Source organism: Glycine soja, chromosome 13 (assembly GCF_004193775.1).
Source record: "Glycine soja cultivar W05 chromosome 13, ASM419377v2, whole genome shotgun sequence".
Lineage (NCBI taxonomy): Eukaryota > Viridiplantae > Streptophyta > Magnoliopsida > Fabales > Fabaceae > Glycine > Glycine soja.
Window position 1 is genome coordinate 16,566,334 of NC_041014.1, and position 14,432 is coordinate 16,580,765.

Here is a 14,432-nt window from a genome sequence, read left to right on the forward strand (position 1 = left end):
AGTATAGTTATATTGTAACTAAATTAACATTATTGATTTAACTTTTAGGCTATGTTTTAGTTGCTAATTAAAAATTTGTAATTGAAAGCTATTGAACTAGCTTGAATTATAATTGTTTGGTAATTAAAAATATCTGTTGAAGTAAATAACTAATGTAAAATAACATAGATGGACATGTTCATCTGATATTTGTATATTAATTTTAATTTTATTATATTGATAAAAATATATTTTAAGATATTTATAATTTTAGTTTTTAATTAATTTCAAGTTCATGTAAATTTACATTTATAGATTAATTGCTTTAATTACATTTTTAAGTTTTAATTATTATGCTTTTTTTTCATATTTTGTATTCTACTAAATGTTTTAAAACCCAACTTGGTCCAACCAATCCGACTAAAATTCAAAGATGCAACAAGCTTAAGTTAACTTATGGATTGAACATGCCAGTAACCCGATATTGACGTCATAATATTGGTCAAAAATCATATTTAAGGTATAAATTGATTTGGGCGAACCATTTTCTTTTAAATTTAAGATCGTCTTGCACTTTGTTGCTTTTAAAGTCCCTTTTACCTTTATTTAATAACCTACTAGGTTGATTTTTCAAATTTCACGTCTAGCTTTCACAATACACAATGTCTAGCTTTCACAATACACAATGCTATAACTTTTTTACATGGTTTTCTCACTCTCACACACGTGCTACACTACTCACTCCCTCACGCACATGTTTTTTTAACTACTAGCTTCTTATCACTCTCTCACTTGCACCATAAAATTGCAAGAATAAATTAACCAAAATATTCATCTGAGTATAAATTTTATGTTTACAGTTTACTTATAGGTTTTGGTAGTCATCAATTAAAATTGAAAAGTCAACAAATGAATGTGTATCTTACACGATAGATATATTTAAACACAACAAAGGTATATCATTTGCAACAAATATCTCCAAGTTGTTTAAAATTGTTGAAGTGTTCATTTAAGCCAAAAGTTTCTCACAATAATATTATCAAAGAATTTAGTTATGTCTAAGAGTAGATAGTTTTAGGAATTTTGTATAAGGATAACTTTTTTTCATATACAAACATAGTTCTCATGTGGTTTCACATGAAAATTGTGTTTATGTCTTAAGGATTATATTTATAGAATATTTCAAGTACAACATATATTTTTTTCCCATTTTGCCAATTGTGTCTATGAACCTTTTAGGCTAACACCTTTTGCATAATGGGGATATAAATCCAATGTGAGAAGTCTATCTCTAGAAAATCTCAACTTCATTTCAAGAAGTGGCCATAAAATTTCTAATGAAGAATTATAGAGAAAAATACACCATCAGTTTGCATTATATCTCAAATAGACAAAAGTCTAGCAACCACTTAAAAAATGAATTGAAAATTTTACTTCCTCTTGGTTGCTCTTATTGCCTCATGGTTTGAATGATTGACTAGTCTTACTCGCACTTGTAGGTTCAATTCAGCAAATATGCATATGCATAACTACTCGAGCATTCAACTGTTAAACAAATTGTGACCTCCTGGTATCATTAGAATGGCGGGAGGTTTTTGTTAGACTTGTATATTGTTAGGAGGGGAAACATGCGTAAGAAGGAAACTAAACTTTCATAGTAAAAATAATAAAGTTTAAATTGCATGGTACATATAAAGATACCAAATATGTAGTTTAGGAATGTAACAAGATCTAGGAGACTTTATCCTTTTATTAATTGTTAAAGATAATTTTTTCTATATAGTTTCTTTGTTTAGCATAAATTATGTGAATTGAAAACAAATCAATACCATTCCATCTAGATTTTAATGTTTCACTTTATTTTGTTCAAGATCAAAGAACATTCTTAATAAAAAAAAGGATTGTTAAACAAACAAATGGTATCATAAAACAAATAGGTAGAGAAAAACTCACCTTCGAATGAAGAAGGAACCACAACTACATGCATGTCAATGTTATTAGGAGGTAGTTGTAAGCGAAGTGGATAAAGTTTTGCGGTCAATGGATTGCGGCAACACACAATAATATCATCAAGTCCTGTTTCCTCTTTCAATTTATCCTTTAACTCACTCACACAACTTCCTTTAAAGGTAAAGAATGACTCTTTATTTGCATCATCAACATCACCATTTTCGTTACCCACATCATAAAATATAATTCTCCCTTCTTTCAATGGTGACAAACATTCTATTGAATCTTCGGACTGCATATGTAAAAGAAAAAAAATGACCATTTCATTTAAATAACGGTGTTTTTAATTTCAATACCTTAACTATGAAATGTCAATTTAGATTTCACTTGACAAAAGAACTAAGTTAATAACATATACATTTTATCTTGTTTGTGTGTGTGAGTTTGTGAATGAAGAACTTTCCCACCATGCTTAAGTTTATATATATATATATATATATATATATATATATATATATATATATATATATATATATATATATGACAAGTGTATTGTTTATACATTTCTTGTTTTTTGTTTTTTTAGGCATTTCTAATCTATTTTGAAAAGCATCATAATTTTCTCAAGAACAAAGAAAAATAATAGAAAATTATAAAAAAGATAAATAAAATTTATCATATAAAGATCTTAAAGATGAACTATTAAAATACTCCAACATCTATTTTTAGTAATAATGAATATATATTTTTGAACAACTTAGCCTTGCTATATGATAAAGATACATATGACTACATTGCTTAGTTGACAACTACAATGAGTTTTTTTTTTTTTGAAAGACGCATACTATGAGTTGATAATGAATTTTTGTAAAAAAAAAAAAAAGAAGTAATATATGTATTTAGCTTTTATATATGTCATTTTTTTCTTAGAATGAAATTAATACTATCTTATTGCATAATATATTTTATAAATATCTGTAAAAAAATCATTAATTATAATTTATCATATTTCAAAACAACAATGCAATTTAGCATGTAAAGAAGATAACTAAAATAATGAAATGCATAACAATAAATGGATGAAAGAAAAATAGTTTTGAAACTATCATTTTTTTAGGGATTTTTGTAAACTATCTAGATACAATTATTACATGCCTTTAAGTAATTTGGATTACTTAAAATAACAAGTTTCTTTATCTCTTTATATATTGGAAAACAACATGTAACTAAAAATTAATTTATCTTTCAAAATAAAGCATTCTTCCTTTTTAATTGTTATTATCTTTTACATGCATTTTATGGTTTCTTATAATGGAATAACAATAAAGTTATAAGGAGACATACAACTTAAGCAAAAGATGATTTGTGCAAAAGAAAAAAATCATTCTATTGTCATATTGCTTTGTTAGAAACAATACACCAACTTGACCCTATGGGAAACTTCAATACATATGTGTCAAGCCATGCACAAAACTAAAAAGTTAGGAGCCCTCCATTTTATCAACAATTTCTTGTTAAGATTCTGATGGTTAAGATGATTATAAACTTTTTAGGACATGAATCACCAACAATTCAAACATAAGTTACAAAGTGACACAATTCAATCTATTTTTATATTTTTCAATATCATACTTGATGTTAAAGAAAAAAAAAATTAATAGCTAAGATTCTTTGTTCTTTAAATTTTGTTCAAAATTTCATGTGACGAACCTCAGATGTTGTGGGAGACCTGAGATCAATCTTGACCAGGGAATCCATCTTTGAAATTAATGGTGATGATGAAGGAGAAGAACAAGGTGAAAGATTTGTTGGAGTTGGATTCATAGATTGATTGGGTGGGGTAATAGGTATAGGCCTTGGTCTTGGTTTAGGAGCTTGTGTTTGTGGGCGAAGTTCTACAATATCCACATCCCATAAAATCCAATTAGTTGTTGCTGTTCTATGTGGGACATCATGGGTAATGGTGTTCCTCCAAGGTGGCAACCCTCCATTACCACGCAAATATTGACCATAACGTGTCCTTAGCCTCACTTGAACCCCTTCTCTAATAGGTTCCCATTCCACCGAAGAATTTAACCTAGTAGGCAATGTTTGCAACACTTTTTTTCCTATACCTCTCAATATGAATGGCATATTTGAGGCTGTTAAGTATTTCCCATAACAACTCTTTAACCTTATAATATTGGAATTCTCCACAATCTCCACGGTCCATTTAGCATTCCTGTAGCACCCATTGCGATCTTGGAAAACATTTTCTTGATCATCATCAGCCAACATGTATTTATCATGGTGGCTTCTCAAGCGCACCACTTTGGCCTTTTGAAAGAACTCCATTCAAAAGTTTGATGATGACCAAAAAAGGGAGAATGCGATACAAAAAATTTGAGGCAACAAGGGGAGAAAGAATAAGGCAATATTAAGATAGAATAAAGGGTGAAGTTGGGATGCACATGTTTATGTGTATGTGTAAGTTATGTGCCATAGAGTCATTCATGTCTAATTAGAGTAGGGACAGACAATCACAAGCGAATGCATCATCCTAAAATGATGCAAAATTTGTTAGTTGTTACAAGTTCACCTATCTATGCATAATTCCGATGTAGTTTTCTTATTATACTTTAATATAAATTAACTAAAATCTAGTGTGAACATGGAGAAACCATTCATTGGGAAGTGATGATTGAGAATATATTTAACGGGAGAATAATTTAATTTTTTTAACATCCAACAATAACTAATTATCGGTTCAATTCCTTTAAATAAACGGGTTCGATTATGCATAAATGATGAATGCTTATATCCATATAAATGAATAAATTAAATGATTAATTAATAAATAATTGCAATTGCCACCCTTACGTTTCTTAGATCCACATTTAAAACTATAACCCCATACATCAAACAATATGAGCTAATTAATACTGCAATTTCCTACTTAGGATATCAAAATAAATGTGATTAATTGAAGATCAACCATATCATCAACTATATTAACAAGCTCACCCCGGAAAATTAAAATAAAGTCGCATGTTCTTACATTTCAAGGTTGGCAAGACATTAGCTCACCAAATTGAATGCCGGTGGAGAAAATTAAATGCATTGCATTTGGGGGTAAAAGATACCTTTTTTAATTTGGTTTTTAGATTATTGTGTAAAAATTAAAAAAAAAATATAATAAATTTTATTTATTTTAATAAAATAATTATAAAATTTTCTATTTCGCTCATTTTTCTTTTTACTTCACAATAAGTGCATACGTAAATCAATTTAAGATAAAAAAGACAAAAAAATATAATTAATATGATGTTAAATTTTACAATCGACATATAAATAGAAACAAAAATTCTCTTACAAGAGGACAATTAAAGAGAAATGGAGCAAACAGTATTTAAAGAAAAAAAATCATCTGGGTAAAGATGTATTTTACGAAGTTCACCGTACGAAGTGGTTGTCAGTTAGTAAATAACATTTATTGATTTTAACATTAGCAAGGAAGAAAACATTGCTTAATTTTAAAAAATGGTTCTATAATTTGACAAATTGGCATGAATACAAGTTAGAGCAATTCACAAGTAAAATGTTAATTTGAAACATATGGATAGGCTTTCTAGTGTGCACAAGTGTGTTAGGTATGGTATCATGCATAAATTATTTTAAATCCTTGGATATAACAATAAAATAATTAAGGGAGTAGATCTTGAGGTTGTACCATGTAACACAAAGCATGTCATAATAATTTTTTCTAATTGATATTTTTTTTTTTTATCACAAAGCTCTCTCCCTCTCTCTTTTAGTTTTTATGTCTTCTTTTTTAGATTTGGTCACGACAGTTGCACTGCGAGCGAACGATAAAAAAATCAACCCGTTGTTTGTAGTTGCTATGATTTCAAACTTTCTCAAAGTCTACACACTGTACTTTTTGTAGTTCCTTTCACTTTCTAGGTTTTTTTTTTTCTGGAATAAAAATTGGATTTTGATCGTCAAATAAAGTGGGAGGATTTTAATTTTCATAGTAAGTAAATGGAAAAATAACAGCTTCAGAAATTAAAATCTCTAATCTCTGACTTCCTTATTCCCACATTTACTAGAAAGAGGGAGATTAAATAAAAGATGATATGATGAGAGAAAAAAATAATACAAATACAGTTTTATATATTTTCATGTTACACCTTCATCATGTCTATTGTTAATTATTTTATAGTTATATATCCAAGAGTATTAAAAAACTTTGTCACGTTACGATACCTACCTCTATTTGACACGCTAGAATCTGCCCATATTGATATACCCGAAAGTCAAAGTAAACTGTTAAGTTTTATAGCTTCCGCGTTATTACAATATGAAGTTCTCAACACGTAAAATGACTTTAAAAGATGCATGAATAGAGACGGCTAGAGTAGACTTTTAGATCGAGTGCTCGTTCACAATATTTCTTCAGTTTTATTATTACTGTAAGTGTTTTTTAAGATAAAATATTTTTAAATATTAATTTTAGCCCCTTTATAAATTTTATATGTTTTTATTTAAGCCCTACATTTTAATAGAAACACGTGTTTTTTTTTTCTAAGAAAGGACTAAAACCACCTTACTTTTGGTAAATATAAAGAATACAAGCGTATAAAACTTTTATTGGAACTAAAACCAATATTTTGAAATATTTTTAAGGATTAAAATCTATTTTAATTTGCCTTTTTTATTTAAGAAGAGAATCTCAATAAATCTTGTAAGGAAAAAAAGAAGATAAAAACAGAAAACACCGTAGAAGATCCAATTCATGCACATGCAGTTCAAACCATATTTTAACTAATTATATTAACTCGAGATAAAAACTTTATTTTTTCATTTTCTTTTTGATGTTAACATTTTGTAATAAAAAAAAAAGACAATGATACGTTGAGGTGTTAACAAATACTGGTAAAAAAAATTATTGTATAAGCTAGCCTAATTTTTTTTATCTAACTAGTTGGGACTATTCAATTAACTCCTAGATACATATTGAGACCTCTCAGTGTTCATGAACTTACTAAATAACTGCAACGAAGAAAAATTAATTATAGTCTAAAACAACTTTGTTTTCAAACACGTGATTTTGCAAGATAAAAGAAGCCATTATTATTAATTATTATATAAATGCTTCTTTGAAGAGTAAAGGTGTTACTTAAATAGTTGTTGAAGTTGTGGTCACACATACTTGTAATTTTGAAAGCTAACTATATCTTTTTTATTATGACTGGTTTAAAGGTGTTTAGCATGATATGGATACGATAAATATACTTTATAAACGCGGGGTTAAGCACGTTACATCAAGATATACTTTTGAATATGTAAGAGTATGGCGTTATATAAGAGCATCTTGGAAGAGTCTAACAAATTTATCATATTAAATAAATGTTTGAAAGAAAGATATAGTTAATTTTTTACAAAGATTAATTATCAATAAAATTATTAAATATTCTACACTAATATTATGGTTAGAAAAAGATTATTTATCATAACGAATTTTTTTAATGAACTTGGTATTTTATCAATATTACATAAGAAAAATAAATTAGAGAAAAAATGCTTTAAATATTTGGAGGAAGATGAATTTTGCCGCTTAGTAATTTATAGCTGAACTGATAATTTTGAATATTTTCTAATTTTGAAGGATAGAGCATGTGAACTATAAAATTAATTTTAAATTTGGTTAAATTACTCGATTGGTTTCTTTAGTTTCACGATTTGTTTCTTTTAGTCTTGAAAGTGGTTTTTTAGTCCCTATATTTTATATTTTAATTCTCTTTTAGTCCCTATAGTTTAAAAGTGATCTTTTTAGTCCTTATAATTTGTATTTTAATTCTCTTTTAGTTCATATAGTTTGTGATCTTTTTAGTCCCTATAATTTGTATTTTAATTACCTTTTAGTCATTACTAAAAAAATATAAAAATAATTAGCTACAAATTAGTTATAAATTACCAACTATTTTTTATTACAATTTTTCTTGCGATAAATTAGTTCCGAATTACTTGCTAGTATTTTTATAGTTAATTATAATGGATAATATTACTTATATTTTTATGGTAAGGATTAAAAGAGAATTAAAATATAAATTATATAGACTATAAAAACCATTTTCAAACTATAGAGACTAAAAAAGAATTAAAATATAAATTATAAAGACTAAAAAAATTACTTTTAAACTACAAAGACTAAAAGAGAATTAAAATGTAAACTATAGAGACTAAAAAAATTACTTTAAAACTATAAGGAATAAAATATACGAAAAATAGAATTATAGGGACCAAATGAGTAATTAAAGTAATTAAACCTCCAAATTTTAAATGTTTTTTCAATGTTGACGGTAAATTAAGAAAAAAGTTGTGATTGTTTTTATATGAGAATACTTGTAATCTCCAAAAAAAATTAAAATTAAAAAGAAAGGTTAATTTTTTTTAGTAAAAAAAAGGCAAATTTTAGCATTCAAAATAAGGTCAGTATTCCATAATGAAGTCAACTTTAACCTTCTCAAAAAATGCATGACACACAAAAGAGTATTTTCCTAACCGTTCTAGACACTGTTGTGTTACTTTTTTTCAATCAGTTATACATCACTCCTCATTTCATAGCAAATGTTGCAAATGTTGACTAAGGTAGAACAACTGCTTAAAAATTAAAATATTGTTATCGATTATCAAGATTGAGTCTAGCAAAAAGAGTTGATATCTCGCAATATTGTTGAACAGAGAAAAGAATATTGTTATGATTCTTCTCTCTTTCTTTTCAAAACTTATATCTGGTTTTGCATTTATATTTCATAGGTCAGTTATCATAAGTTTTAAAACTAATTTTTATTTATCTATTTTATCCGGTTATATATAAATAATGATTTTTCCTTTTTTATTATAATCAATTTTGCGTATATTTTGACACTTTAAAAATTAAATATATACCATTTTAACCAACCGTTTCTTAGTATAATAATTAATAAATATTGTTTTGAATATTAACTATAAATACAATCTTAAAAAAAACTAAAAATAAAAAATAATTATGGGTTAAATTAATTTTTGTCTCTAATTTATTATTTAGATTTTGATTTAGAACTCTAATTTTTGTTATTTAATTTAGTCCTTTCATCTAAATTAAATTAATGGTGTTAAAAAGATCTAAATTAAATTAATGGTGTTAAAAAGGTATGTTTTATGACAATTTAAAATTATTTAGGATAGTTTTAAACTGTTACAAAGCGTGATTTTTTAATATTATTGATCTAATTTAGATTATAAAAAATTAAATCACTTTCTAAAAATTAAATGATGAAATAAATTCATAAAAATTAAAAAATAAATTGAATTTAAAAAATAAATTAGAGAAAAAAAAACTAATCTAACTATAATAATTATTTCATAATTTCAACGTGAGTTTACAAAGATGAGATAATAAATATTTCATAATAAATAAACCCACTTTTAACGTTCCTATACAAACGCAATATGCACGCACACCGTAGTTTGCAATTACTACTTTAATCTGTTACTCCATACTATTATTAATTACTATTACTATTTTTACTAAGTAGTTAAACACTCAAACTTTTTTTTCTTCTGTTGAAAGCAAGTAAATATTTTCTGTTTCGTACGAATTTCGGAATAGTTTTTTGGGACACATAACGCCGTAACTAACAGTAGCATTTGCCTAACAGTAGCATTTGCCTAACTCGTGTTATTTTTTCTTCCCTCTTAACAAAGATTACGTTTCCCTAACACAAACAAAGACAGCATATTTTAGGGGAAAAAACACATCATTTACTCATTTCAAGACCCAAACGTTGTCTGCATCCAATCGTAACTAGTCATCCATCGACATCATCGTTCCTTTCTCTCTCCAGTCAGATCAACCCAAAAAAGAGCACCAAAAATCAATGGAAACAGTGAATTCAAAGCCTTCACACTTAATTATCCCTTAAGTTGTGGCGTAATTAATAAAAGTACGATATAGTCAATTTTTTGAAAAATTACTTAATATTTAATTTTTTTCACTTAAATTCTCTTTAAATTTGTGCATTTCATTTTAGTATCCGTCATTAGACTGCATTCGTTAAATGATGACGTGACAGATGAAATATCACGTCATTCTTGTTGTTAGTTGATCACGCAAGCATAAACGTCCACATCATTTATCAATATTTTTTTTAGTTTTTAAAAAATGAAATTTAAATGACACTGAGTTTTTTTTCGTTTTGGAAATCATTCATACCTCACAAACGTGACTTCATCTTCTCGGCAATGGTATTTACTTTGTTCAATGACTGATTGTGAGTGTTATCGAGGTAGTGACTTCATGTATTTTGTGACTTCATTTTAGTGATCCCTTTGTTAGTGGCTTCCTTCACAAACATGACTTCATCTTTATCTTCGTTCATGTGTACGTGTTGTGACATTCTTGTTGTTTAGTGGTTGTTGTTATCTTCAAAAACGAGAGATGAGTCATCTTTAAACTGTACCAGGTACTGTTATTTTTTGTTTTTGTTTATTTGTTTTTTCTTTGTTAGTGGTCCCCTTGTCTCCCATGACTTGGTTGTAGTGGTCCCTATTTTGAGAAGTAAACAAATTTTAAATTTGTATTTTGGTTTTTTCGGGTTTTATGAAGGTCTGAGTACCAAATGATTTTGGATTTTGTGTAGGGTTGGTTTATGGTTTAATTGGGTTTGATTAGTTTTCAATAAGGGTCTGATTAATGGTAAAACTGGGTACAATTTGTAGAATTAACATTGAAATATATGTGTGTAAAACATTGTTAAAACATCCTTTATGTCCTTGAACTATTTAGAGTTAAAACATTGTTTCTATATGTGTTTTAGGCATGAGTTTCAAATTGAAATTGCATCACGGTGGTTTCTTTCAAAGAGACCCTATGATGCAATATGTTGGGACTATCAATTCTGTTAGTCTCATTGATATAGATGCTACCAACTGGTCATTCTTTGAAGCAATTGGAATTTTAAAAGAAGACTTTGGATATAGTGATCAACCAATGAGGCTATGGTGGAAAGGGGGTGATGGTGACTATAAGGAGATGACCATGAACAATCATGCATTGGAGCTGTCTAATTATGTGATTGCTAACAGTTGTGAGATGGAGTTGTTTTTGGAATGTGCTAGTGGTAATGAGGGGATTGTGGATGACAATTTTTTTTAAGACAATAGTGATGAATCATTGAAGAATGTACAGTTAGATGAGACTGAGGAGGAAAGGGCAATTAGACTGAATGATGGTTTTGATTTACCTGTTCTAGAAATTGGTAGAATGAAAAATAAACAAATAAAGAGGATGACTTTAAAAAAGGTGTGTAGTTTGAGGGAGGAAGGTGATTCAAGTGATGATACTTGTGCTGGTGTTTTTGTTCATAAAAATGATGACATTCCTAACACTAACATGTACATGTTGAATTAATTGAAGTATTTGATGATTACTTCAGCCTAAATGAAAACTTAAACCTACCAAGTGAAGTGCAGAGTGATGCACATTTCAGGCAGGTGAAGAAAGATGTTGATGACAAGAAGACTACTGGTGGAGGTAAAAAGTTTGTCAGTAGGGGTAAGCAGGGTGCTAGTAGGGGTAAAAAAGCTTGCTGTTAGGGGTAACAAGGGTACTGGTGGAGGAAACAAGCCTGCTGGTAGGGGGTAAGAAGGCTGAATAAATTTTTTTGAATGTCAGTGGTAGTTTTTTGGTGTCACCCACTTTGCTTGATGATGATATTGAAGATGAGTATGCTAGTGAACAGTTATGCAATGATGATTCAGATGAAGATGTTTTCAAGAAAAAGTATGAAAGATTCAACAACGAGTTGCTTTGTAAGGAATTTATATGGAAGTTGAGATTGAAGTTTGCTTCTTTGAAAGAGTTCAAATAAGCCATATTGAAATACAATGTTTTAAATGGGAGAGAAATCAAGTTTGATTTCAATGACAAGAGATGAGCAAGAGCAAGGTGTAAGCATTGCACTGAGTATCTGGTATATATTAGTAAGGTAGGTCAGACTGACACATATAGGCTTAATACCTTATAGCCTAAACACACTTGTGGGAAGGTTTTAATAATAAAAGTGCTAAGTCTACCTGGGTGGCCAAAGTCTTAGTAAAAAAAATGAAGGCAACATATGTTGACATGTCAATAAAGGACATTATTGGTGACATAAGGGCTAACTACTCAACTGGATTTACATGCTCCAGGGCATAGAGGGCCAAACAACTAGCAAAACAGGTTGTTGATGGTGATTTTGTCCAATAGTATTCCTAGCTCTAGTCATATGTTGTTGAACTAAAGGATATATGCCCAAAAAATTCATGCTTGATTCGAGTGGAGAGACCATCCATTGAAGTGCTACCAAGAATTGGTAGTTTCTATATGTGCTTAGAAGGTCCAAAAACTGCTTTCAAAAAGGCCTATAGACCTTTGATTGGTGTAAATAAATGTCATCTGAAATCAAAGTTTGGAGGACAACTGTTGATTGTTGTTGGTAGAGATCAACAATGACTAGTACATGCTTATTGCTTTTGTTGTTGTAGAAATAGAGACTAAGGAAACATGGAGATAGTTTCTGAATTTGTTGTTCAAGGATATTGGTGATGTTGAAACCAAAAAATAGGTGTTCATTAGTGATCAACATAAGGTAAAAAAAAGTATACACTTGGATTGTACTTTATTATTCTGCAACAAGTTTTTTGGATTATTTTCATGAGTTACTTATTTTCACGGATTACAACAAGTTTTTATGGAATTTCCAACCTCAATAGAGCATAGGTTCTGCCTACGACATCTTTACAACAATTTTAAGAAAAAAATTTGGTGGTGGGGTAATGCTGAAAGATCTGATGATGGAAGTTGCTAAAGCTACTTATGAACATTTGTGGAAACACAAAATGTAATAAATGGAGGACATCAATGAAGTTGTATATCATTGGTTGTGTAACCTGGAGAGGAAAACATGATGTAAGTATGCATTCTCATATTACCTAAAGTGTGATATTTTGATGAACAACCTCAGTGAGTCGTTTAACAGTACAATACTAGTAGCTAGGGATAAGCCTATCATAACTATGTGTGAGTGAATTAAAATGTACCTCATGAATAGGTTTGCAACCCTTAGAGACAAATTGAAAAATTACAAAGGTGAGGTGATGCCTAAGCCCCTGAAAAGGTTGGATTGGGAGGTTGAAAAGTTTGGGAATTGGGTAGCTACTTGGAGAGGAGATGGAGATTTCAAAGTCAGTCATCTTCATTCTGGTGAAAAATTTATTATTGATATGAATAAACAAAGTTATTCGTGTAACTTCTTGGGATCGGTTGGAATTCCTTGCTGACATGCAATGATTGTCATACAATTTAGAAATTTTAAGGTTATGGATTATGTGAATAATTATTATTCAAGGGAAACATATGGTGTTTATTATGACCATAAGGTGACATCAATCAATGGTATAGATATGTGGTCAGCTATAGAGTTTGATGACATTCAACCACCAAAATACAAAAAGGGGCCTGGTAGACCAAAGAAATTGAGAAAGAAAGAACCTGATGAGAACCCTAACAGAAGTAGACTAATAAGGGATCAAGTTCCATATAAATGTAGTAGAAGTCGAGCAATAGGTCATAATACGAGGAGGTGTCCATTGCCACCTCTAATAGTACCTGAAGAACAAAATGAGGAACCTAGTGGAGCTGCTGAAGGTGTAGGTTAGGGTGCAACTCAAGGTGCAGCTGATGGAGTTCAGCCTGGACAAATCAATGTAGGTTAGGGTGTCACTAGAGGAACAAAAAAGGGTGGAACTCAAGGAGCAACTCAAGGTAGAAATGAGGGTACACCTGTTAGAGGTCAAACTCAACAACTAAATGTTGTTCTGGGTAGATTTGAAGGTGCACCTGCTAGAGTTCAAACTCAGAATAAAAAAAAGGAAATCACGCAAATCAAATGTTCAAAGACAAACAATAAGGTAAACTTTTCACAAATGCATAACATATCACATGACACTTGATATAGATTATTTTGATAATTTAATTTTGTAGGGAAAATGTGTACATCAGTCTATAAGAAAAGTTGTTGGTCCTCAACAACATCAGCAGACCAAACCTACAAATAGGCACACAATGGTACTCACTGTTTTATTTTTGTACTCATTGCATTAATTTTTTTACTAACTACATTAATTTCACAAATTTTAATTTTGTAGGGGCACTTTGGACACAACACTACTGCGAATGAAAAAGTACAAAAACTTGTTCCTAAACACAAAGCACCAACAACAAGCAAAAAACTTAAAGATTGTCAACTAACGAAAGTGATGACGTGACATTCTATCTGTCACGTCATCACTTAATGGATGCAGCCTAACGACAAGTACTAAAATGAAACGCAAAATTTTTTCAGGTATCTAAGTAAATAAAATGAATGTTAAGTAATTTTTTGAAAACATGTTATATTTCAGATATGAAAAACTTAATTAAGCTTTAATAAAAAAACAAA

At 29.2% G+C, this 14,432-nt stretch overlaps 1 protein-coding gene across 1 annotated transcript; it reads right to left on the reverse strand.

Moving 5' to 3' along the window:
- Positions 1–1,128: 1,128 nt before the first annotated feature.
- LOC114381011 lies at positions 1,129–4,351 on the reverse strand. The gene is made up of 3 exons (XM_028340173.1): positions 3,640–4,351; positions 1,933–2,221; positions 1,129–1,546 (listed from the first exon to the last, which is right to left on the reverse strand). The coding sequence occupies exons 1-3, from the start codon at positions 4,261–4,263 to the stop codon at positions 1,521–1,523; spliced, it is 939 nt and encodes a 312-aa protein (XP_028195974.1). The 5' UTR covers positions 4,264–4,351; the 3' UTR covers positions 1,129–1,520.
- Positions 4,352–14,432: the final 10,081 nt, after the last annotated feature.